The 23,500-nt window shown below is 44.4% G+C and overlaps 1 protein-coding gene across 1 annotated transcript in view; it reads right to left on the bottom strand.

Annotated features, from left to right (window-relative positions):
• Nucleotides 1-8,776: 8,776 nt before the first annotated feature.
• Nucleotides 8,777-23,500, bottom strand: part of EXOC4 (exocyst complex component 4) — a 923,760-nt gene continuing 909,036 nt past the window's right edge. Inside the window, exon 18 of the mRNA XM_006144991.1 lies at nt 8,777-9,540. Coding sequence (XP_006145053.1) covers nt 9,303-9,540 — 238 coding nt within the window. The 3' untranslated portion in view covers nt 8,777-9,302. The remainder of the gene's footprint in view (nt 9,541-23,500) is intronic.

The following is a 23,500-nucleotide window of genomic DNA, read 5'->3' as shown; positions in this document are numbered from 1 at the left end:
AAAGTGAGAAATCATTCCCCAGGGAAGATGGCCATGCTACAACCCCTTCTCCTCCATTTTCCTCTACGGGTTTTAGGCATGCATGCACATGCACCTGGCATGAGTTTCAAGGTACCAGGTAGGGACTTGAACTACAGTCACCTATGTGGGAGTCCAGTGCCTTAACCACTATGCCACCTGGTGGCCCCCTAAAAATTCGATTCTGAGGGCTGGTATTGAAGATTACTATAATGTAAAGCTCTAACAGGAAAAGGGGCTGGTTCAATAAGATGATCAGGATCAACCTCTGAATTTAGGAGCAGAGATATGTGGGTTCTTGTTGGGATTTTGAAGCTTTAACAAATTAGTCATTATAAACAGTGTTTTTAAAATTTACATATTGGATTTATATAAAAGCTGTCCGATGACTAGAGACACTGAACCTATGTGTATGGTCTTACTAATACTGTAGAAGTTAAGACAAAGGAAGCAGAGAAAGCAAAAGACATAAACTAAGGTGGTCCAGGATCGCTCCTCATGATGGGTAATTTTTTTCAATTGCCAGAGTGCATGTGCATGTTCCAGAGAGAGACAGAAAGACAAAGAGAGAGGAAAAGGGGGAAAGCACCTCCCCGTAAAGCAAGCATGGTCACACCACAATCCCTTCTCCTTGCTTTCTTCCTCCTTTCAGGATTTTTGGCATGTGTGCACATGCACCCAGAAAGTTTTTCAAGCTGCCATGCTTAGACTCAAATCACAGTGAGTGATTGGGGATCCAGTTTCTCTTAAGCACGAGGCTAATAGCTGACCCTGTGGTGGCTAACTCTGTTGATGTGAGTAGCCTAAGGGATGCCCAGATAAGTGGTAAAACATTATTTCCGGACTGTTTGTGAAGGCGTTTCAGGAAGATTCGCCTTCCAGTCAGTAGACTGTGTGAAGAAAATCTGGCCCTCATCAGTGTCGGGAGACATCATCCGATCTGTTGAGGGCTTCTCTAAAGCAGAGATGAAGGGGAAGGGTGAATTCTGTCCTTGAGCTGAGATGTCTCTAATATATCAGAACTCCTGATTCATGGCCATTTGTACTCTGGGACTCATATCAGCATCTCCTCATCTTCCTCCTCATTTTGTAGTTACACCATCTGCTCCCCTAGTTCTCAGGCCTTTGGACTTGGATTAAATTACACCGCTGGTTTTACTGGTTGTCCACTTGCTTTAGTGGTTGTCCAGCTTGTAGACGGCAGGGGATGGGACTTCTCAGTCTCCATAATCATATGAGCCAATTCCCATAGTACATCTCTCTGTCTCTTTCTAGATATGGACACACACACATATATATGTAATTCTAGGGAGCCACAGGTGCCACAGGATCCCACCAAGGTAAAAAACAAAGACATCAGGAACATTAAATGTGTGACATCTCTCTCTCTCTGTTATTGGCTTTATCTCTCTGGAAATGGCAATACTCCGTAACGAACACCACATACCCACTGCTCTGTCTTTAGGGTAAATATATATTAACTGAAGAATTATTGGCAAAGCACCACCTTTTCTCCCTTGAACGTTCACATCTGGCTTCTGTTTTGAATACTACACTCAAGTGAGTTCTCTTTGAAGTCACTATCGAGAGTCCAATGAAAACCTGAACATCTTAGCCTTCCTCAGTTTCTCTGAAAAGTGGTTGGTTGAGATAAAAGCTCTCTAAAGCTCCATTCAGCTTTCTGTATTCACAGCAGGGCCACGTAACTGAGAAATTAATACCGACTTCCCCACCCCAGTTAGGCTGAAAGGAGCAGCCACTTTCCCTGGACCTCATAGGAAGGTTATCAGGCACTGCTCTCCAAGCTGAGCTTCCTTTATCCCTAGGAGTCTGGTTCGCAAATTTCTTGTTTCAAGGTGGAGGTGGGGTGAAGGAGATGCAGGGAAGGTAAGGGAGGAGAGAAAACTTACCTTCACTTTGAATCGCTCCAGCAGGTTATTGTTTTTAAAGGTCTAAGCTGAGAGATTTGGTCTTCCAGTTGAAGAAAGGAAAAGAGACGTTAGTGTGTGGAGGAAAGAGAGAAGTGCCCAACCTGGAGTGTCGAGTCACCCAAAGCTGAGAAGAGAGATGGGAGCTGTGGAGTCCACGTAGTTCCACACGCATTCACCTCTCAGCACAGGTGGCAGGGCCCTTGGCCAGGTGACAGTGGGGAAGGCAGGGCCTGAGAACAGGAGGCATGGGTCACAGAGGGAGCAGGGGGATGCAGTGATTGGGGTGCTTGATGACAATATTGTCCTCACCTCCATTTTCCTGACCTGCTTTGGCAATGGGATCTTGGCACAGTCCAAAGGTAGGGAAACCTCCTTCCTTGGAGGAAACCACACACACACACAAAGAAAACAAACAAACAAACAAAAAAAACCCGACTGAACTTGGGGTTGAGAACAGAGCCGGGTTCAAGCACGAACTCCAGGGTTGGGCAGAGCTAGGTCACTTATTGGATCTGGGAAAAAGTTCTTCATCTGAGCCTTCGTTTCCTCTGTAAAGATAATAACATCTGTCTCATAGGATCATTGTGAGGATTAAATGAAATAATATGGGCAAGCATTTAGTATGGCATCTGACAGACATGAAGTGTTTAATAAATGGTGTCTAAAATAAGTAATGGCAGTCATAAAATAAAAAACAAAAGCAAGAAACAGTTACCAATAGTTTCCTGATCTCACACAGTAAATAAATCCTTGTGAAAGAACGCGGGCCTGGTAGGTAATTAAATAAGTTTGGGATGAAGAGGAGATTGCTGGGTTTTCTGTTAGGTGTCGGGTCCCTCTGAGAGTATCTACTAGATGCAAAGTTCGCAGGAATCTGAGGCTACAGTTCCAACTGGGATCGGGTATTATGGGAGCTCTATTTACCTGAAAGCACCAAAATTTCCATTTTTTTTAGTTGTATATACACATAATTTTGCATACATTTAAAAATACATATGTAGCCTTTAGGGGTCATTGCAACATTGGGTTCCCAGGGACTCCTGCTCCAGGTGTGTGAATGTGCGAGCAAGAGTTCTAATTACAGACGCGTCTTTGACTCAGGTATGTTAAGGCAACCCCTCAAATCACGCATGTTTCACCACCTTCACACCCAGCTCCATTAGCAGCAATTCTTTCCTCGTGTTTGCATCTCAGTTCACTTTTAAAGAAATTTCCAACTCAGTTCCAGGGACTTTTGCATCTCATTACACTCTTGATAATTAGCTCTATCTCATTACACCCCAGCCCAGTTGGAATAGGATTAGTTGTTTTCAGGTGTAAGCCTATGGTGCGCATCTTACTACACCTCTTCAAAATTCCAGGCAGGCTTTCCACCTCCGTCAAATTAGGACAACTGCTTCCAGCTGTGAACAGTTCATTACAACTTCCATCTCAGGAAAAAAACTCTGCTGTATTGCACATCTGGCCATACACTTATTAATTATGTACTTCTTCTAACAACTGTGCTTAATTAGGGCAGAGTCAAGACCTTTGCGGAGCCTAGTGATTCTTTATGTTTTCTAGCTCGTGGTACCTCATTACCCTCCCTCCAAATTATGCCCAAGTTGTTTTACATCCCTGCCACATTAAGACAATTGCTCTCAGGTGTGTGTATTTCTGCGCACGCTTTGCTTCTCAAGCAATATTTGGTTGACCACTACTCTCCTTGTTTTCATATGCTGTTAGAAGCATGGCTACTTTGTTGGTCTTCTGATCCCATCTGCCCCGAAAGAGTGAATCTAGCTTGGGCTTGCTGAGTCCGGGGGCTGAACTGTAGTCTCAGTTCTTTACTGGGAAATGTCTATGTCCTGGGCCAGAGGAGGCAGCCATGGCTATGCTTCAGCAAGAATCCTAAATGGAATGACCTTGGCCTGTTCATATCATCTAAGCAGCAGAAATCCATTTGTTCCATCAAGAAATTATAAAGGTGGGGCCAGCAGGTGGTGTGGTAGTTAAGGTGCTGGACCCTCACATGGCCAATGATGGTTTGAGTCCTGGACCTGGTGACTTTCTCTCTGTCTCATGAGCACATGTGCCCTATAGCAAATTTTTAAAAATAATAGCACAATAAAATAATTCTTTAAAGTAATGGCAAGGGGCATTGGACAGTGGTACGGTAGGAAAACATGATGCTCTGGGAGGCTGATCCATATGGGAAGGGTCTGGGTTCATGTCCAGAGACCTCCCTGAGTATGCCAGGCATGTTCATGCCCATGGTCTGGAGCAGGCTAAAGCCTGTGGTGGACTGTGTTATCAAGACCCTGTTGTGGGTACTATTTCTATTTCTCCCTCTCTCCCCCTGCTTTTGTGGAATAAACACTCTTTTTTTTTTTTTCAAAAAGAAAAGAAATGGTAAAGGGTGAACTGTCAGGATGTCTAGCCAGTAGGGGCACAACAGATAGTGACAGTCCTGAGCTTTCAAGAAGAGAAAAGTTCAGAGAACAGCAGAGGGTTAGGCCAAAGACTTCAGTCCTCCATCCTATGAGTTGTCTTTCCAAATTAAAAGAATAGTCTTGGAAAATGGAGGGGGAATACAAAGTCTGGGGAGGGCAAGATTGGAGAGGAAGTTTTAAGAAGCCAGTGGAAGTATAAGCTCCAAATCCCAGGGGACTCTTCTGCTTGCCACTGCGTGACTCTCATAGCCCATGAGTTGTAACAGGCAATTATATCTTTTTGACTGACTGAATGAATGCATTAGTGCTAAGAAATTCATGACTATGACTTGACAGGAAAAATCATCGGGGTTTGGCTGCCAAGTCAACTTGAGCGTACTGGTGTTTTCTTCCCAAGCTATTTTCTGTCAAGGTCAGAAAATATTCAGGCAAGAAGGAGGGTGGTTATGGAGAGGGGCTGGGGCTTCAGTGAATGAGGTCATTTGGTAGAGGACAGTAATTCCAGGTGGAGGGTCCTAGGGCAGAGTCTGTGTAGCTGGCTGCCTCAAGAAAGTGAGCTGTAGGAGGTCAGGGCTGTTCCTACCACCACAGAGCCTGGAAGCAGGGTTTGTTTTCTCCGAGCAAGGGCTGCATGTGGAAGGTAATCATCAGGGATTATTGAGCTGTGAAAGGGAAAGTTCTGGACCAGTAATAAGATTAAAAAAAAAAAAATCACCATTGTGAGGCCAGCAGGTGGCATGGAGGTTAAGTCACTGAATCCCACCTGATTGACTCTGTGGTTTGAGTCCTGGACCTGGTGGCTTAAAAATCATGGCAGGCATGTGTGCACACATGTCCAAGATCCTGAGGGGAGAATGGAAGAGAAGGGAGACTGTGGTGTGGTCATCCTCCGGAAGGTGATTTCTCACTTTCCCTCTCCTTTCCCTCTTTCTCTCTCTGTGTCTGGTGAGTGCACATGCACTACGGCAAAATTCTAGAATGGAAACAAAAACCGTTGGGAGGCAGGAATAAAAATACTGTACCATGGGATCAGCAGTTGGTGTAATGGCTGTGTCGCTGGACTCCCATGTAGTTGACTGCGCTTTGAGTCCTGGACCTGGAGGCTTAAACTCACGCAGGGCACATGTGTGTGTGTGCCCAAGATCCTGAGAGGAGAATAAAGGAGAAGGGATTGCGGTGTGGCCATCCACAGGGGGGGGGTGATTTCTTGCTTTCTATCTCTCTTTTTGGCGAGCACACGTGCCCTAAAGCAAAAAAACTCTCAAACAAAACAAAACAAAACAAAAACGCACACACAAAAAAACAAAAACAAAACAAAAAAACAGTACCAGAATGAAAGGTCCTGAAAGCAACCGTGCTCATAGGACAGGAATAAATGAGTGCTCATGGGATGATGGGCTCAATATTAGCCAATAAGTGGTTTTGTTTAAAATTAAAAGATGTGGGACCAGCAGTTAGCGTAATGGCTATGTTGCTGGACTCCCACGTAGTCGACCGCGGTTCGAGTCCTGGACCCGGTGGCTTAAACTCACGCCGGGCATGTGTACGTGTGTGCCCAAGATCCCGAGAGGAGAATGGAGGAGAAGGGATTGCAGCGTGGCCATCCCCCCTGGGGGGTGATTTCTCACTTTCTATCTCTCTGTCTCTCTCTGTCTGTCTGGCAAGCGCACGCGCCCTATAGCAAAAACCTCTCCAAAAAAAATAAATAAATAAAAATAAAATTAAAAGATGTACTGACGGGCAGTAAGAAGACAGCGAAAGCAATAAATAACTGTGGAAGAAACCATGATCAGAATTTCTGAGATCACAATCTGCCAATACATATCAATAAAGTACCAAAGAGTGGATGACAGTGACAAAAGAAGGAAGCTGTCTGGGACTGCTATCCCTTGTGGACCTGTTCTCCAATGACGAGGCTGGATGATAGAACAGCCCTTCTCCATGGTCATGTTCACTGTGCATCTCAGGCCCCTTTCTAGTCCTGTGAGCCTTCTCGGAGATGTTGTGGCTAGTGCTGTGGACAGCGTTCTACGTTGGTCTACTCCGTTTGCCCCTTGTATAAGAATGAAATAATGGTTTGCCTTGTTTTCCGTGCCCCTTCTGGTGAGGTCTGTTTTTTTGGCCTTTATAGCTGCAGCAGCACATTCAGAGAGTGGTAATCCTAACACCAACTCTTATGGTTGTGAGTGTGTGTGAGTGTGTGCATGAGCATGCATTTGCATGCATGCTGGGCCTTGTCCTCGGCAAATGCTGGCTCTCCATCACATTTTCTGGTCATGGCTGTGAACAGTACAGAATCAGTCTCACAAAATGCCCCCAAGTATGAGTGTGCTGTAGAAATCTCCACTGTGTTGCAAGTGCAGGCAGGTTTTGAGATGGTTGTACCAACTCCATCTGCATCCACCTGACCACCCACTAAATGCATGTGTCACTGACTACTCTTGACCTGTTCAAGAAGAAAGACCAATCTTCCAGGAAATGTGTGCCTTGAATGTCTTAGACAAAAGACCTAGATTCCCTTTTCCATGTGGAATTAGCATTTTCCAATCCCACCATTATCATAAGCACAGCAGAGATTCCACTATCTGAAATGCTCCCTCTGAAGCAGCTCCTGTGCCATCCTGCTGGCTCTGGGTGTCCTTGACATTCTCCTCCAGTAAAATGGTCCCGAGTCACCCCAAACACTCTAGTCCCACCCCAGCTCTTCTAGCAGCACTGACAGCTCAGGCTTCTCCACCTACAGTTGACAAGAAAGATAAGAAAAGGCACAGAGGCCAGAGGAAGCTTCCAGATAAAAGAGGCCAACTTGGTGGCCTGCGTCTCCCTTTCCCACCCCTGTTTCTTGGGTAGACTACTTCTGTGTAGAGGCAGTAGTAGTAGAGGTAGCAGCTTTGTATAGAAGCAGCAGGTTTGTCTGTGGTGGCTTCTAACACAGATTCAACTTCCTCCCAGACAGGCCTCTACAGTCACAGATTCACAGTATCTTTCTTACCAGAAACCCCAGAGGCCTGTCCTCAGGCTGTCTGCTGAATCCCCTTCACTGTTGTCCCATCATCTGACCTATTTTTTTTCTTTCTTTCTTTCTTTTCTTAAGGTTTTTGCCATAGGGTACACATGCTCATGAGAAAGAGATAAAGAGAGACAGAGAGAGGGAGAGTGAAAAATCACCCTCCACACTGCAATCCCTTCCCCTCTTGGGATTTTGGGCATGCACACAAATGCTCCTGGCATGATTTTCAAGTCACTGCATCCGAGACTTGAACCATGGTCGGCCAGGTGGGAGTCCAGCACTTTAACCACCACGCCGCCTGCTGCACGCCCCACCTCTCAACTAAAGAGAGACAGAGAGAGGGAGAGTGAAAAATCACCCTCCACACTGCAATCCCTTCCCCTCTTGGGATTTTGGGCATGCACACAAATGCTCCTGGCATGATTTTCAAGTCACTGCATCCGAGACTTGAACCATGGTCGGCCAGGTGGGAGTCCAGCACTTTAACCACCACGCCGCCTGCTGCACGCCCCACCTCTCAACCTATTTCTAATTTGGACCTGAGGTGCGTCTTTGGGATTCTGGTTTGAGTCCAGTTCCCATACTCTTAAGTAATAAGGGTATCCTTTTTGTCTATGGACCTGCTCTCATGTGTGGCAGCATTTATCATATACAAAGCTGTTGGGAAATGTTTGAATTAAAGAAAAACAACATACATGATTTAAGCTTCTCTAACTTTTTAGAATTTTTTTGAGACCAAAGTTGCACATCACTGTGTGCCAAAGTCCTTCCTGTTGGCCTTCCCATGTGTTTTCAAGATGTACCCCAGTCGTTGCATGGCTGCCTTCTGTGACATCTAAACCATGGGCAGCAAGAAGACTTGGGGACCTAGGACAGTAGTGAGGTCCAGTGTGCCGAGAACACAGTGAGTACCCACACCATGAGAGAGCAGTTCAGAAACGGCCTCAGCTAGTGGCCACGCAGAAGAGAAATGCCATAGATGTCCCATCTCCCATCTCCCTCACACTCAGCTGAGCAGAACCGAGCCACTTTCTAAGGTGAGAAGGGCCTTGAGACTTAACAGGAGAATGGGAAGCACCTAGGAATCATTTGCCACCAAACAATACTTCACCTGGAATGAAAATAACCATTATTTTCTCTTGGAAATTAGAGGGCAAAATCAAGCAGAGGGTGAATCACCTTTCATTTCTGACAGTAATTTTATGACTCTTGGTTTTGATATAACAGAAATAAAACAAAAAGGCAGCAACTCATCCTATAAACTGCATGCAGACTAGGGCATACAAAACTTTCCGAGGGGTCAGGATAAGAGGACTTTATTTTTTCCTTCTTCCTAGCCCCAGTAAGGTCCTGTTTTGGAGAAGAAAACTGGTTGAAAACTACAGTCGACTGAGAAGCCATTTATTTGATTCTGACAACAGAGACAGAAAGCAATGCATCTACGCTGATTTCACAGAACTGCAAACTGGAAAGTTAAGAGAACAGAAACCCCACTGCCGATGTAACAGAACACTATTATTGGTTTTAAGAAGATACTGAAACTTAGGTTGCAGTCTGCTTTCCGAGACCAGAATTTTATGTATTTTGAACAATAAACAAAATGCAATACATCCATTCATTTTTCAGCATCCAATTGCGTGATACAACCTTCCTCCCTGTCCCCGCCCACCCCAGTCCCTCTGGATCTGACTACACTAGAGTAGATGTTATATGAGAACATTCTCTACTGCAAACCCTTCAGAGTTTACATAAAAAGCCAAAACTAAACAGAAAACCCTTATGCCTCCTCCCCACTAAAGCATCAGTGTAGAGAAAAACCAAGTCAGCTCAAAATATACCTAATGACATACAGAAGAAATGAGTATGACTGAAGAAACAAGAATCCCCCACCCCGCCTTGCAGTGCACCCCGCTAAACGGTGGTTATCTTCTTGTCCTTGGTGGCTTGCTTGATGGCAGCCTGCTCGCAGATGATCTCTTTGAGCCGTTGCAGCCTCATGTTCTGGGTGGTCTGGTCACCCACCCCTGTCTGGCTACGGTGCAGCAGGGTCAAGGCATGGATGTACTCCAGCTCCGTGTACTTCACACCCTGGTCCACCACCAGGTTCAGGAGCTCATCGGCCGTGTTGTACAGCATCTCGTAGTACTGCCTGAGAAACGAGACAGACACACTCAGTAAGCGCTGTTGTCAGCAAGGTAGGAGGAGTGGGGACCAATATGCTCTTCATTCACTGGCTTGCTTCCCTATTCAATAAACATTTATTGACCAGAGACAGTGTTCTGGGCCCTATGAATATAAAGGAGAACAAGATGGATATGATCTCTGTCTTCCTGAAGCACACCGGAACTATCCATAAGAAGTGAAGACCCAGGGAGCTATCACAGCTTGCAGGGACTTGAGTCTCTCTAAACTCCTAATTTTGCAGTTAGCTCAGGAGACCCACAGAAAAAGAAGTGAGAGAAATCATCAGCTAGCAGGCATTGTCAATAGGCTTTGTCTCATGCAATCCCTTCTTTATTCACTTACTTGTTCATTTATTCATTGGAGGCTCTGTGAAATATATGTTTTCTTCTTTATAAGGTGGGATAATAACAGTGTCTATTTCATAGAGTTATTGGAAGAATTAAACTAATTAATACTGAAGTCAGGAGGTGGCATGGTGGTTAAGATTATGGACTGCCACATGGCCAAATCTGGTTTGAGTCTTGGACCTAGTGGCTTGCATTCTCACTTTCTGTCTGTCTCTCTCTTGTGAACACATCTGCCCTATAGCAAATTAAAAAGTAATGATAATAATACATTTTAAAAATAAATAATTCTTGGGAACCAGCAGTTAGCGTAATGGCTATGTCGCTGGACTCCCACATAGTCGACCGCAGTTCGAGTCCCAGACCCAGTGGCTTAAACTCATGCCGGGCGCGTGTGCGTGCGTGCCCAAGATCCCGAGAGGAGAATGGAGGAGAAGGGATTGTGGCATGGCCATCCCCCCTGGGGGGTGATTTCTCGCCTTCTGTCTCTCTGTCTCTCTCTGTCTTTCTGGCTAGCGCACGTGCCCTATAGCAAAAATCTCTCCCCCCCAAAAAAAGAAGAAAAAAAAATAAAATAAATAATTCTTTAAAAATTAATTAATATAAAAAGTACTTAGAAAGGTGCCTGGTACAATTAAATGCTCCATATACATTAAGTGTTATTATTAGAAATAAAATAATAATAATGTGTTAATGTGATAAAATAGTAGCACTGAGCAGCTTTAGAAAGTTCATGGAGGGGCTGGCAGGTGGCATAGTGGTTAAGGGCTCCTACATGGCTGACCACGGTTTGAGTCTTGGACCTGGCAGCTTGCTTTCTCACTTTCTCTCTTTCTTTCTCTTACTCTGTCTGGGTAAGTTAAAAAATAAATAAATTAAATTAAATAATTCTTTTTTAAAAAAGTTTATGGAAAAGTGGAATTAAAATACGAGTTTATTTTGGTGCAAAAGAAATCTTTAAATTCATGCATAGTTTTTTCATAGTATATATTTTCCATGAGCTTTTTAAAGACCCCCTAGTATAATGATGAATAAGACACAGCTTCTTTTCTTAAGTAGCTCAGAGACAAGTAAGAAGATAAGCAGCAGCAAAGAAATAAAGATTATACTCCTGTCGACAAAGTTCCTTTGCATGTACTGTGCCATTTAACCTCTCCGGTGCACAGGGAGCTATTTGTCCTTCTTCTGTTAAAGAAGCCTGAGGAAGGAGAGGCCTTTCCCAGTGTCACCAAGATAGTGAGGAACTGTACCAAGATATGAGCCCAGGTTTCTGAGCCCAAATTCAAGACTTGTCACAGGAACAGATAGTGATAACTATTAGAAGAACATTCTATGTGCATAAGAGGGGAAAAGCGCTATAAGTTTATAGCAGAGAAGAAATCATTCCATGCTGAGGGGAGGGTGTGGGACCAAGGACGACTTGCTATAGGATAGGACTTTATCAGTCAGGGCTTCCAAGAAGAAAATTCTATTTGGAGGTAAGAGCTGGAGAAGGACAGGGAAGAGTGATCTGGTGAGATTGGGGAGTAATATCAGAGTGTCCTGGAAAGAGGCGGTGGAAGCCAGAAGGTAGAGTCTGAACAGCAGGATGTGACTTGAGGCCTACTTAAGACAATCAAGGACCTCACTCTCCCAACCCCCACAAGGCTCCTAGGAAAACAGAGGTATCAACCAAATTGTGCTTCTGGAAGGTTAATGTGTCAGCAGGATGTAGAATGGTCTGGGAGGGGACTGGTTATAATTCCAGCCAAAGGAGAGAACTTGAGAGCCATCTGACTGCAAGGCCACCAGCCTCGGTGGTGGAGAAAATGGTGTCTGTAATAGAAACATACATTACAGGAACTCTTCAATGCAGAGAGGAGACAAGGGGGAACTAGAAAGGGGAGAAGGCTACTACTCACCATTCTTTTTTTTTCCTTCTTTTTAAAGAATCATTTATTTAATTTAATTTAAGTTTGTTATTATTATTTGACCAGAAACAGACAGAAAGAGAGAAAGGGAAAGTGAGAAAGCAAGCCTCTAGGTCTGGGACTCAAACCATAGTCAGTCATGTGGGAGTCCTGTGCCTTAGCCACTGCGGTACGTGCTGGCCCCCATTACTCATCCTTCTTAAAACAAACATTATACTACTACTGTCCTTCAGAGAGTCTACTGGACTATGATTGGTATGGCCACTGCAAATTACCCAGGAGGAAAAGATTCACAAAGGCTCTGAACCAACAGTGCTACCACAATCTGTTAGCAAAAGGACAGGAGGACCTTCATGGGGATAGACGACTTCCTTTTCTCTTCCTGACATGAAAGGTAGCTTTACCAAAAGGAGAGGACAGAATCTGGCAGTGGGTTCAAGGCAACTTTTGGAAGCAAAGGGATCTTATAGCCATATCCTGACCATTGGCTCAGAAATCCAGTACTACTGGACACAGGGTTTAGATTTGTTTCTTCTTCATCAGGAACATCTTGAAAAAAAAGAACAAGCCAGCAGGTAGTGTGGTTGGTGGTTAAGGTGCTGGACTCCTACATGGTCAACTGTGATTCAAGTCCTGGAGCTGGCAGCTTGCTTTCTCACTCTCTCTGTCTCTCTGTCTCTCTCCCTGTGTGTGTATCTCTCTGGTAAGCATATGTGCCCTAGAGCAAATTAATAATAATAATAATAAAAGAAATTCTAGGAAAAAAAAAAAAAGAACAGGTTATAGAAAAATGAACCCAATGTTGGGGGAAGGAGCTTCATGGTTCAAGAACATTTTATAAATTGCTGCTACAATAAGAATGTGGTCAGAAACAGCTTGGGTGTCTTTTCACATGGCTACTTCCTTTTCCTGTCCTGCAAAACCTCCTTTTTAAATGAACATATTCTTTTTTAAAATAGGAGAAATAATACTCCTTTGTGAACATTCATTAAATGGTGGCTGACATGGAAGTGTTCTTTTCAGAGTGGCAGGTTTATGAGTATCCCCTGGGATAAACTGTTCAGCATCCCTATCCCATGTACAGGTCCCTTTTGGGGTTAATATTCTGTAGTGGTTCGAGTGAGTGCTCATTTTTACCTTATAGAATCAGATATTTAGGAATCGCTGGTCAAGGGTACCTTGAATATAGGCAGAAGTACTTCTGATAGAGGAGGAGAATAAACGTTGTATCCTACTCCTCAAGGTAGCTGTTATAATTTTAAAATATTTTTTTCCAGGAAAAACTTAGTGCTACAGGAAGATGAACCATATTTATCATGTCTCCTGACAGAGCATGGCTTCCTTCCTGATATTGGCCCGGTTTTGAGGAATGAGGCCCTAGATCACCTAATCCTGTCTCTTGTAGATGCACAGATGAGAAAGAGAGTTGTCTATTTGGGGAACTAAAAATGGCATTTTTTTTAGAGAAAGATTTTTGCTATAGGGCACATGTGCTAGCCAGAGGAGATAGAAAGTGAGAAATCACACCCCAGCTCACCACCCTAGGGTGGATGGCCATGCTGCAATACCTTCTCCATTCTCCCCCTGGGATTTTGGGCATGCACGCACACGTGCCTGGCATGAGTTTGAAGCTGCTGGATCTGGGACCCGAACTGCAGTCAACTACATGGGAATCCAGTGATGTAATCATTACACCATCTGTTGTTCCCATTCATGCCCAAAATCCCGAGAGGAGAATGAAGGAGAAGGGATTGTAGCATGGCCATGCCCCCTGGGGGGGATTTCTTGCTTTCTGTCTCTCTTCATCTCTTTGGCAAGCACATGCACCCTATAGCAAAAGTAACTCTTTAAAAAAAAGTGCTCAAGAATAACCCATGTACAAATAAAAATTTACCAAATGCAAAAAGAATTTGGGGCTTATGATTCTTTTGAAGATAAGGATGCGAAAGCTGCTGTTTCTAAACCAGTGGTTCTCAAACCTGAGTGTGCCTAAGAATTACCCAGGGAGCATAAAAAAGGCGCTGATTCCTGAGGCCCCATTCCCAGATACGGTGATTCACAAAGATTCTAAACCAGCCAGGACTCTGAGCCAGTTAGTTTGGAAGGGGAACACTGCCAGAACCACTCCCCAGCTCCTGTACCTAATAACCTAAAACACCAGGGAAGGCTACAGATACAATAAATGGTTTCTGATGCTCTTCACTGAGATAAAACCAAAACAACTGGGTTTCTTTCTATTAAGTCGGTATTTTCATCATTTATCTTAAGAAGTAACATTAAACCCATCAAACCAGATGAAATTGAATTCCTTTTGAAAAATCTGATGAATTGTTTCCAAGGATACTGGCTGGTTTTCTACAGAGATGGTTGATCCACGCTGGGAGCAAACAACAAAACAAAGATGCCTGGATTTCTAGTCCTGGATTTTGCAGTGTGATAAGTGATAAAGGGCATGCCACTTAAGTCCTTAATGTTTCAATAACCTCTGTGCAATGAAGACCTTTATACATCTCAGAATGACACTCTGGAGTGGACTAAGAGACTCAAAGAGTCCTCAAGAGCCTCAGATGAACAGTGCCCCAGAATTGCAAAGCTGAGTTATTCAACCAAATTGACAGGTAACTGATGGTGTATTTTCTATAGTTAGGGGGGAAAAAATTCTCCCATAACCATGATGATATATGAGATCATAAAGAATCATAAATATTTAAAGACAGAATGAAATTCATTTATCTTCCAGAATGGTACCCAGTAGCAAAGTCTATTCAATTGACATAGCAACAGTTACACTTGGAGGAAGGGGAGGGGTGCTGCAAGGTGCCCTAGAGAGAAAATAGGAAAATGCCCAGAACTCTACAATTAGAATGAGCTTCCATAATAAACACTGACACACTGAAATGAAATCATGTAACTCAACAGGAATAAATAATTTATCTGCACTTATTGAGGCCCCAGGAAAATGAAGGCTTGGTCCGTACCATTAAGCATCGAAACAGCAGCTATGGCTTTCAGGGCACCACATTTTACACTTGCTTAGCAGCCCGGAGGATGGTCAGTGAATGCACACTCTGTTGGGACATTTTCTAGCCCTTGGCTTATAGAGCAAGTCTCTTCCCAGTCTAATAGTTAGGAGCCAATCGCCAGCTGTGGACCAAATATCCTATTCTGGAGACCAAAGAGGTTCGTGTCATCTGGTGGAAGGAAGTGTGTGCCTTTCTGTGGTTTTTCTTCCCCTTTTGCCATACGCCTTGGGGCAGCAGGTCTCAGTCTTACAAGCAGAGCAAGTGGAGGGGGTGGAGTGATCAGAAAGTCACGGCGTGAAGTCACGGAGACGGGTCTCATGTTCACAGGCTACAACATGATGTTGACAGTTTGTTCTGAATGATTTCCTTACCTTTTTCATGTCTGCTTTATCAATAGGCTCTTTTCCCTATGTATTTTTAACACCTTTTTAATTTGTTTATTTATTACTGATTACATCCATGAATGAGAGTCAGAAAGCACCCCAATAGGCTCTTTCTTTTCTTCTTTTTAAATCCTAATTAAATTTTCTCTTTGACATCAGTCACTGAGAGGTTTTGTGTTTTTGTTGTATTGTTTTTAATTTTTGCCAAGGGCACATATGCTCACTGGAGAGAGAGAGAGAGAGAGAGATGGAAAGTGAGAAAGTATTCATGCTTTCATGGGGCACTGTCACACCTTAGTCATTTTTCTTCCTTTCGCCCTCCTTTTGGGATTCTGGGTATGCACACACACGTGCCTGGCATGTTTCTCAAGCAGCCAAGTCTGGGACTCAAACCATATGGTTAGCTATGTGGATCCAGCTACCTTAACCACAACACAATGGGTGGTTGCCCAATAGGTAGATGTCACAACCTCCCCCACCCCCAGCTTCCCCAGCTCCAGATCATGGACACATGCTCAGCGGGCATACTCAAGGAGGTCTCTGGAACCTTCTCAGGGTGGGGGCAAGGGAGGTTTCTGGAATCTTCTTTGGGTGGTGGAGAGGGGTGTCAGCCTCACAGAGCATGGTGTTTACTCCTGGCTACCAGCTGGCCCCCTTCCCCATGTTTTATTCCTACTTAATTTCAATAGTATTTCACTGCAACTTTCTCCCCCACTTTTTGTGTCTGAAAATTATAACAGTAAGGATATAAAGGGTATTTTGGTAATGGGCGGATCTCTTTGAAGTCTGAAAATACAGTTTATTTTACTTTTCTCAGAAAATTAAATACATAGGCTAAACACCATGCTACTTCATGCTGGGTTTTATAATCTGTTTTGATTGTAGTAATATTAACAGTGTCTAGGTTTTGTTTTATTTTGTTTTGTTTATTTTTTTATTAAGAGAGAGAGGAGAAAACAAACAAAAGAAAACCCAGGCAACCCTACCCCCCTGCTGTCTTAGCCAACCCAGACCACAGGCAGGTGTGTGCACTTACCCAAAGTGCTCAGGGAGATCCAGGGATGCAAACCTATGCCCTTTCCTGTGTGGGTCCAGGTGCATAACCTCTGGGCTACCATTTGGTCTCAATAGTATCTAACTCTTAGATGCATTAACATATGTAATCCTTCGAAATAGTTACTACAATTATCTACATTTTACAGAAGGAGAAACTGAGTTAGAGTATCGGTGATTTGTCTAAGACCTCAAAATAAATGACTTTGAATCACTTTGAATTTCATATTCACTCCGAATTCATAAATAACTCAGTGCTGATAGTTGCCTGAAATTTCTGCCCTCCGGCAAACTTACTGCCCCTCTCCAGGGCTACAAGATAACCTGAAACTTTAATAGATTAGTACCTTGAGTAGATTAGTGCCTTGAATGGATTAGGCTTCCTGTTTCTCTGTCTCCTCCCTTTGATGCTGCATAGGGTGAGTTCTGAGCCCATTTCCCATCCCGAGATCTCCCCTACCCTAATTCTCCATAAAAGACCATATCCAACCCAAGTTGGGGCCAGAGATTCAGAGTGTTAACTCCTCTGTGCCTGGCAGTACAATAAATAGTTCTCTTAATCTCTTTGAGTGCTGCTTTCCATTCCTTGTGTGTCTTGTTTTCTGTACTATGTTGGCGCATTGGCCAGGAAATGGAATCAGACTGGCTCTTTGAGCCACTGATCCCAGAGTGTTTCCCCCCAGGACGGGCACTGCGGTGTGGATAGACAGGCACACCCCCATCTCATCTGACATGATTCCTCAGCCAGGGCACTCACACTGAGGCCAAGCGTTCCTGGATCATTGGACTCTAATTGGAGAGAAGGACCAAGTCCTGGAACCTACTGCATCAACCTTGGTCAACTCTGATAATCTGGTAAGCCCCCGGGGATCTGTAGAGCCCTCGTCAGACCCACTCGATTTGAGTGGAAGAGACCCATATACTCTCCTTTGGTCACAGGACTGGCAGTCTGGGATCATCTGGTAATTGGCTGAAGCCTTCGGTGATCTGTAGAGCCCTAGTCAGACCCACTCAATTTGAGTGGAAGAGAAGACCTGTGTACTCTCCTTCAGTCACAGGACCAGCAGTCAGGGCGCATCTGGTAATCGGCTGGTGTGAGAAAGGAATGTATAACCTCTGACGAATGTGAGTATTTGTGACAAGTGAATGTGTTCATGGCTCCACGGCTTCTCACTATGGAGCATGATTGGGTCTATTTAACCGCATTTCCATGGTAGTTCCATGAAGGCTCAATGGCAAAATTGGTGCTGAGGGACCCCTTCCCCCTCTATGCATTCAATCCAGCAGAGGTTCTATATCTGATTGCTTATTGCCAAGGAAATACACAAAGCTCGTGAGGGACGTGGCCAGACAGACACCTGATTGGTCCCCTCTGGGGGGGTACCCACCCATTGTCTGTTGAGACACCGATCACAGGAGGGGGGACACAGAGGCTGATGGGAGGGTTTTCCCTATAGAGGTGGATAGGCAGGGTAGCAAATGTCAGGTGGCTGATTCTGTCCTCAGAGGCTAGGACACAAGTTCTTGCCAATTATGATGAAAAACATCCTCCCAGAACCGTCCTGACTTCCACCCTGGGGCGAAACCTGCCCACTCTGTCTGGGAAAGTAGAGAGCAGGCATCACCCTCTACCTAGACAATCTTCCCTTTTTGATCAGCTTGACAGATTTTCATTCCCTTGTCCTCCTCCACTCCACCTGCCACCTGCCACAAAAATACCCCTCTCCAACACTGGGGTATCCACTGTTAGGAGACCAAGAGGACAGACCCCCCAGAGAGAGACTGCTGTGGTCTTTCTCATTGCAGCTCTTGGCAGAGGCCTCCCTGCAAACTTGAACAAATGTATCACTTATGCTGCCTGGCCTTTTCAGCAGCACCCCAGGAAGGCTGCACAGCTTCTGAGCCTATGGGCTAAGACCTGCCCCCAGGACCCACCATCCCTCCAGAGGCTCAGAAGCTATGCAGCCTCCCTGGAATGTGACCATGCCAGGCTAAAAGTACTTACTAGTTCTGGTCTGCACTTAATCAGGCTGGGTGGTAGCCTTCCCTCAAACTGAAAAGGCCAGAGAAGTTACTTGAGCCCTTTTGAAGGAAGTTATACCTCAGTTTGGGCTTCCCTTTATGATCTGGTCAGACAATGGCCCTGCTTTCATGGCAGAAGTTACACAGGGAGTGGAAAAGGTCTTGGGCATAAAATGGAAGCTTTGCACTGATTATTGACCTCAGAGTTCTGGAAGAGTTGAATGAATGAATCGTACCCTTAAGTCCACCCTGGCTAAGCTCTGTCAGGACACTGGGTGCCCTTGGGTCTTCCCACTGGCCCTACTCTGAGTTTGCTGTACATTCCCCAAACAAGGTAATTCCCCTTATGAAATTCTGTTTGGCTGGCCACCCACTTTAGTTACCCAGGCCCAAATGGCTGATGTTTGTCAGCTCTGTGAGGCAGTCCTGACTCAGGATCTGGTGGCCTCGGGAAAGACTTTAAAGAAAATAGCATGTGTCACCTTAGAAAGAAGGACATGAGTTCTTCCCAACTGTGACGAAAAACATCCTCCCAGAACCCATCCTGACTCTCCTGCAAAGACTTCCACCATGGAGGGAAACCTGCCCACTCTGGGAAAAGAGAGAGCAGGCATCACCCTCTACCTATGCAACCTTCCCTTTTCGATTAGCTTGGCAGATTTTTATTACCTTGTCCTCCTCCTTGTCCACCTGCCACCCGCCACAAAAATATCCCCTTCCCCTTGGAAACTGGGTATACAAACATGAGCCCAGGGATCTTGTGTGGGTTAAAAATTGAAAAAAAAGAAGCACTATAGCCCGTCTAGTTGGGGCTATATGTTATTGTGCTTGTTACCCCTACTGCAGTTAAGGTTGCAGGGCTAGCCCGTAAACCCACCACTTGTGAGTAAAGCAAGCTGCAGCACCAGAGGATTCTGGGAAAACACCCTGAGCAGCCGACTAAGATAATCTTCTAGAGGACCAAGATCTGTCATCGAGACTACAGCCCTATTGCAGCCACTCTGGTGCTGGCTGCTCTATGCATGGCAGAAGCTTAAGGAATCTACAGCCCTGTTTTGGTCACTCTGGACACTGACCAATCTAGCGTGGCAGAAGCTTGAGGACAGTGATGAATGACACGCCCACCATATCCTTACAATTTCCTGCTCCTAGCCCTTTCCCATAGTGCTGGCTGTGCTTTTTTCCATTGGTCTGGCAGCGGTGGCCCCAAGGGACTGGAAGTTATGGGAGAGGCTTTTGCTAGCTATAGTATACCTCTGGTAGTAGGAAGCTTGATAAGCCTAAAATGCCTGGATTAACTAACTGGAGGCATTTTCATTGGTGCTCTGTTCCGAATACCGATTTTGCTTTAATGATAACTCCTGACCCTGGGCCTTGTTTTTACCAAGGCTGACAGGCACCTATTCCCCCTTGCCTCAAATGGTGCAGCCAGACCATCCAGCAAGCCACTATTTGGCTGCAACTGGGTGCCTGCCTACCAATGTTAGACCACCTTCCTAGGATTTATGATCCCTAGTCATTCCAGGGCCCCGGAACCAGCTGGCACTCATGCACCAGGGCCGAGGCTATAAGTCCTGCCTCGACTCGGTCACCCTTCAGAAGTGCCCTATTTTGTGGGTAAGAACAGAAAGAGCCATGATTGTTACAATTGTCCCCTTGTAGGAAAATGGGTCTGCTATGCAGGACTCAGACAGTATGGGCTCTGGACATGGGTCCCATAGCTAATTCCTCTCCCAGGGCCCCTAGCAGGTATCCTTTTAACTCTGGCAGTCTGACCATATGTCTTTAATCTGCTTAAGTGATTCATAACCTCCTGCCTTAAAGCCATCAAGTATCAACTGTTTGTCTCTGTCCCTGAAAGCTATGTTTACTGCCCTCCTATTAATTGACCCTCCTTGAGTATAGTTTAGGAGGCTCAAGGAGGGGAAATAATATGGAAGGACTCTGAATTCATGAATAACCCAGGGCTATAGCTGCCTGAAATTTCTGCCCTCCAGCAAACTTATTGCCCCTCTCAGAGCTACAGGGTAACCTGAAACCTTGAATTGATTAGTGCCTTGAATAGATTAGTAGTACCTTGAATAGATTAGACTTCCTGCTTCTTTGACTCCTCTCTTTGATGCTGTGTAGGGCGGGTTCTGAGCCCATTCCTCATCCTGAGACCTCCCCTTCCCCAATTGCCCCATAAAAGATCATGTCCAACCCCCAGTCGGGGCCAGAAATTCAGAGTGTTAACTCCTCTGTGCCCGCTGGTGCAATAAACAGTTTTCCTAATCTCTCCGAGTGCTGCTTTCTATCCCTCAGCATCTGGTTTTCTGCAACATCACCATAACACAGAAACATTTGGAAATGGGGCTAGACAGTGGTGCAGCTGCAACACAGCTGGATCCACATGAGAAAGGTCTTAGGTCTACGTCCTGGGATTTCCCTCAGTATGAGTGCCCATAAACCAGGCTGGCTGAGACTAAAGGTGGATTGTAGCATGACAAACCAGTTGGGGGGTGCCTATTTCTCTCTCATTAAGTAAAGAAACTTAAAAATTTGAAACTGTTAGGGCCAGCAGGTGGTGTGGAGGTTAAGGCACTGGGTTTCTACATGGCCCACTGTGATTTGAGTCCTAGACCTGGTGGCTTAAAAAATCATGCCAGGCACATTTGAGTACATGCCTTACATCCTAGGAGAATGGAGAAAGGATTGTGGTGTGGCCATCTCCCTTAAGGGGTGATTTCTCACTCTCCCAGGCTCTGTCTCTTTCTGAAAAGTGGATGTGTCCTATGGCAACAACACCCCCCCCCCAAATTAAATAAATAAATAAACCTTTAAAACTATTTTGAGGGACCAGCAGATGGCATAATGGTTATGTCACTGGACTCCCATGTAGTTGACTGCGGTTTGAGTCTCAGACCCAGAGGCATGAAACTCATGCCAGGTGAGCATGTACAAATGGAGGAGAAGGGATGTGGTGTGGTCATTCCCCTGAGGGGAGTGAGTCCGTGTTTTCTGTCTTTCTGTCACTCTGGTGATTGCATGTGACCTATAGCCAAAATCTCTAAAAACATAACAAAGCAAAACAAAACACAAAAACGAAAAAAAAAAATTGGAAACTGTAAAAAGTAAAAGTATTAACCACAAAAATAGCTGTATAGCTAATTTACTTTTAGTCATGATTTTGGAAATCTCAATGAGATAAAATTCACTTCCTAACTGACTTCTCTGTTTTCCATTGTAATGGGATGAGCCAGTATTGCAGCACTTAGAAATTCATTTATACAAACTTTGCTGTTATATTTGAACAACACTGGCTTTGATTTGGGAATTCAGCACTCTAAACCAAACAATACAATCAGGTTGTAAATTCAAGACTTAATTTTGGAAGTGCAGGAAGATGTTTGGCTTTTTTATTCTGTCATTTCTATTTCTGCCTTTTTGTCTCTCCCAGGGGGAAGTGATGAGGTGGCTTCTCTTTCCAAACACTGCCCGGCTGATTCATACTTTTTTCTGAAAGGGGGATAATTAAGTATTTTTAAGGTAGAGACTTTCTCTTCCCATCCTTTCTGAGATAAAGCTAATATTAATGTCAACAAGAGAATTAAGCGGTGACAGTGACTACTGTCAAACTTAAGTTTGAGAAGGAGAAAAATTGACCTGAATATAACTTAGAAATGTCTGTAAGCTCCCAAAATTCTTGTTAGCCAATAGCTACAGCATTTCAAGCACTTTAATCAAAACCCAGTGGTAGATGAACTCTAAATTGACAGGTGAAACATTTGACTCCTCTTTTCTCTGCTTCCTCCATGATACATATGATAATAAGCTAGGAAATAAAAAGAGAAAAGAAAAGACCTGAATAATCCATAAACTAGATAATCATCCCATAAATAATTGAAAGGTGCTTATAACAGAAAGATTTAGAGAAGTAAATACTCAAGAGATCAACTAAACTTAGATTCTGGTTAAGTTTTTCATCCCCTCACTAACTAGCTAAGTGACCTTGGGCAGATGCTGTCAGCTCTCTGGGCCTGCTTCCCATGTGAAAAACAAAGACATTATAGCCGATGTTATTTGAGCATTGGCATTTTCCCATTCTAAAACTTTTCCAGCATCCCCTGCTTGGTCCTTTAAATTCATGGAACTTCCATTAGAATTAGCCAGTGTTGATTTTCCAAGCAAAGGTAGGCAAGATGCAGTAGCAAAGGATCTGAAAATACTTTGAACAAGTGTAATCTCAGCTCTGATGTACTTTCCCAGACCAATAATAAAATGGATGGCAGTCCTGTGTCAGAAGAATAAATTAGTTTATTAAAAAATAGAATATAATTGTTTTCCCCTTCAAAGAGCTTAGAGTTTATTACTAACATGATTGAAAATTCTAATGTGAAATGAGTTGAAGTTATTTCCGTTTCAGGAATGAGAAAACTAAGGGGAAGAAAAGCGAAATAATTTTCGCCATTTAGTGGCAGAAGTAGACGCACATGCTACACTGGGATAGTTTTTAACGTTCCCTCATAAAAGATTGTGCAGTTTTTTTGTTCTGACCAGGACACTGCAGAAATAAAGAATGGGCTTTAGAAAGGAACTGCCTATATTCATTCCCTCAGCTGGTGGCAGCAGAAAGTCATTCAAGAGGTAAAGATAGCCTGGGAATCTGTTGCTTTAAGGCTCGCTCTGGCTCCTTTGATCGGTCATCTATCTACATTTTCTTTATATAAACTGACACACACACACACACACACACACACACACACACACACACGCCCTTCATCAATGGCACTATACTTAAATGGCGTTACCTACTGGCCCAGTTCTGATAACCATCATGCTTCGGCCCTGGGGGTCGGGGGGGAAGTCTCTCCTGGGGAGACGTGGAAAGTTAAAGTCACCGGTGTCATCCTCTCAGGAGTGTATCCTGACATCTTTGATAGCAGCAGCCAGAGCCTTGCTTTATTTCTCTTCAGAAAATACAACCTCTGGAAACAAAGGAATTCCTCTGAGATGTCCCCAGGCCACGGTAGGAGATGATGGTGCACTCCCCAGCGTGGTTATAGTCACTGAAAAGCTGAGTTTTGGGCCTAAGAATGAACTTCAGTTTCCACTATAACCGTCTTGGCCCCCAAGCTGCCCCCACAACCTGAAGCCGAAGGAGCTGCTACTGTGGTAAGAAAAGCTCCTGTCCCAAGGGGGTGCAGGGCC

The sequence above is a fragment of the Tupaia chinensis genome, unplaced genomic scaffold (assembly GCF_000334495.1).
Source record: "Tupaia chinensis unplaced genomic scaffold, TupChi_1.0 Scaffold000140_1, whole genome shotgun sequence".
NCBI classification, from domain to species: domain Eukaryota; kingdom Metazoa; phylum Chordata; class Mammalia; order Scandentia; family Tupaiidae; genus Tupaia; species Tupaia belangeri.
The sequence above is the reverse complement of the archived record's forward strand: the minus strand, read 5'-3'. Positions and strand labels throughout refer to the sequence as shown.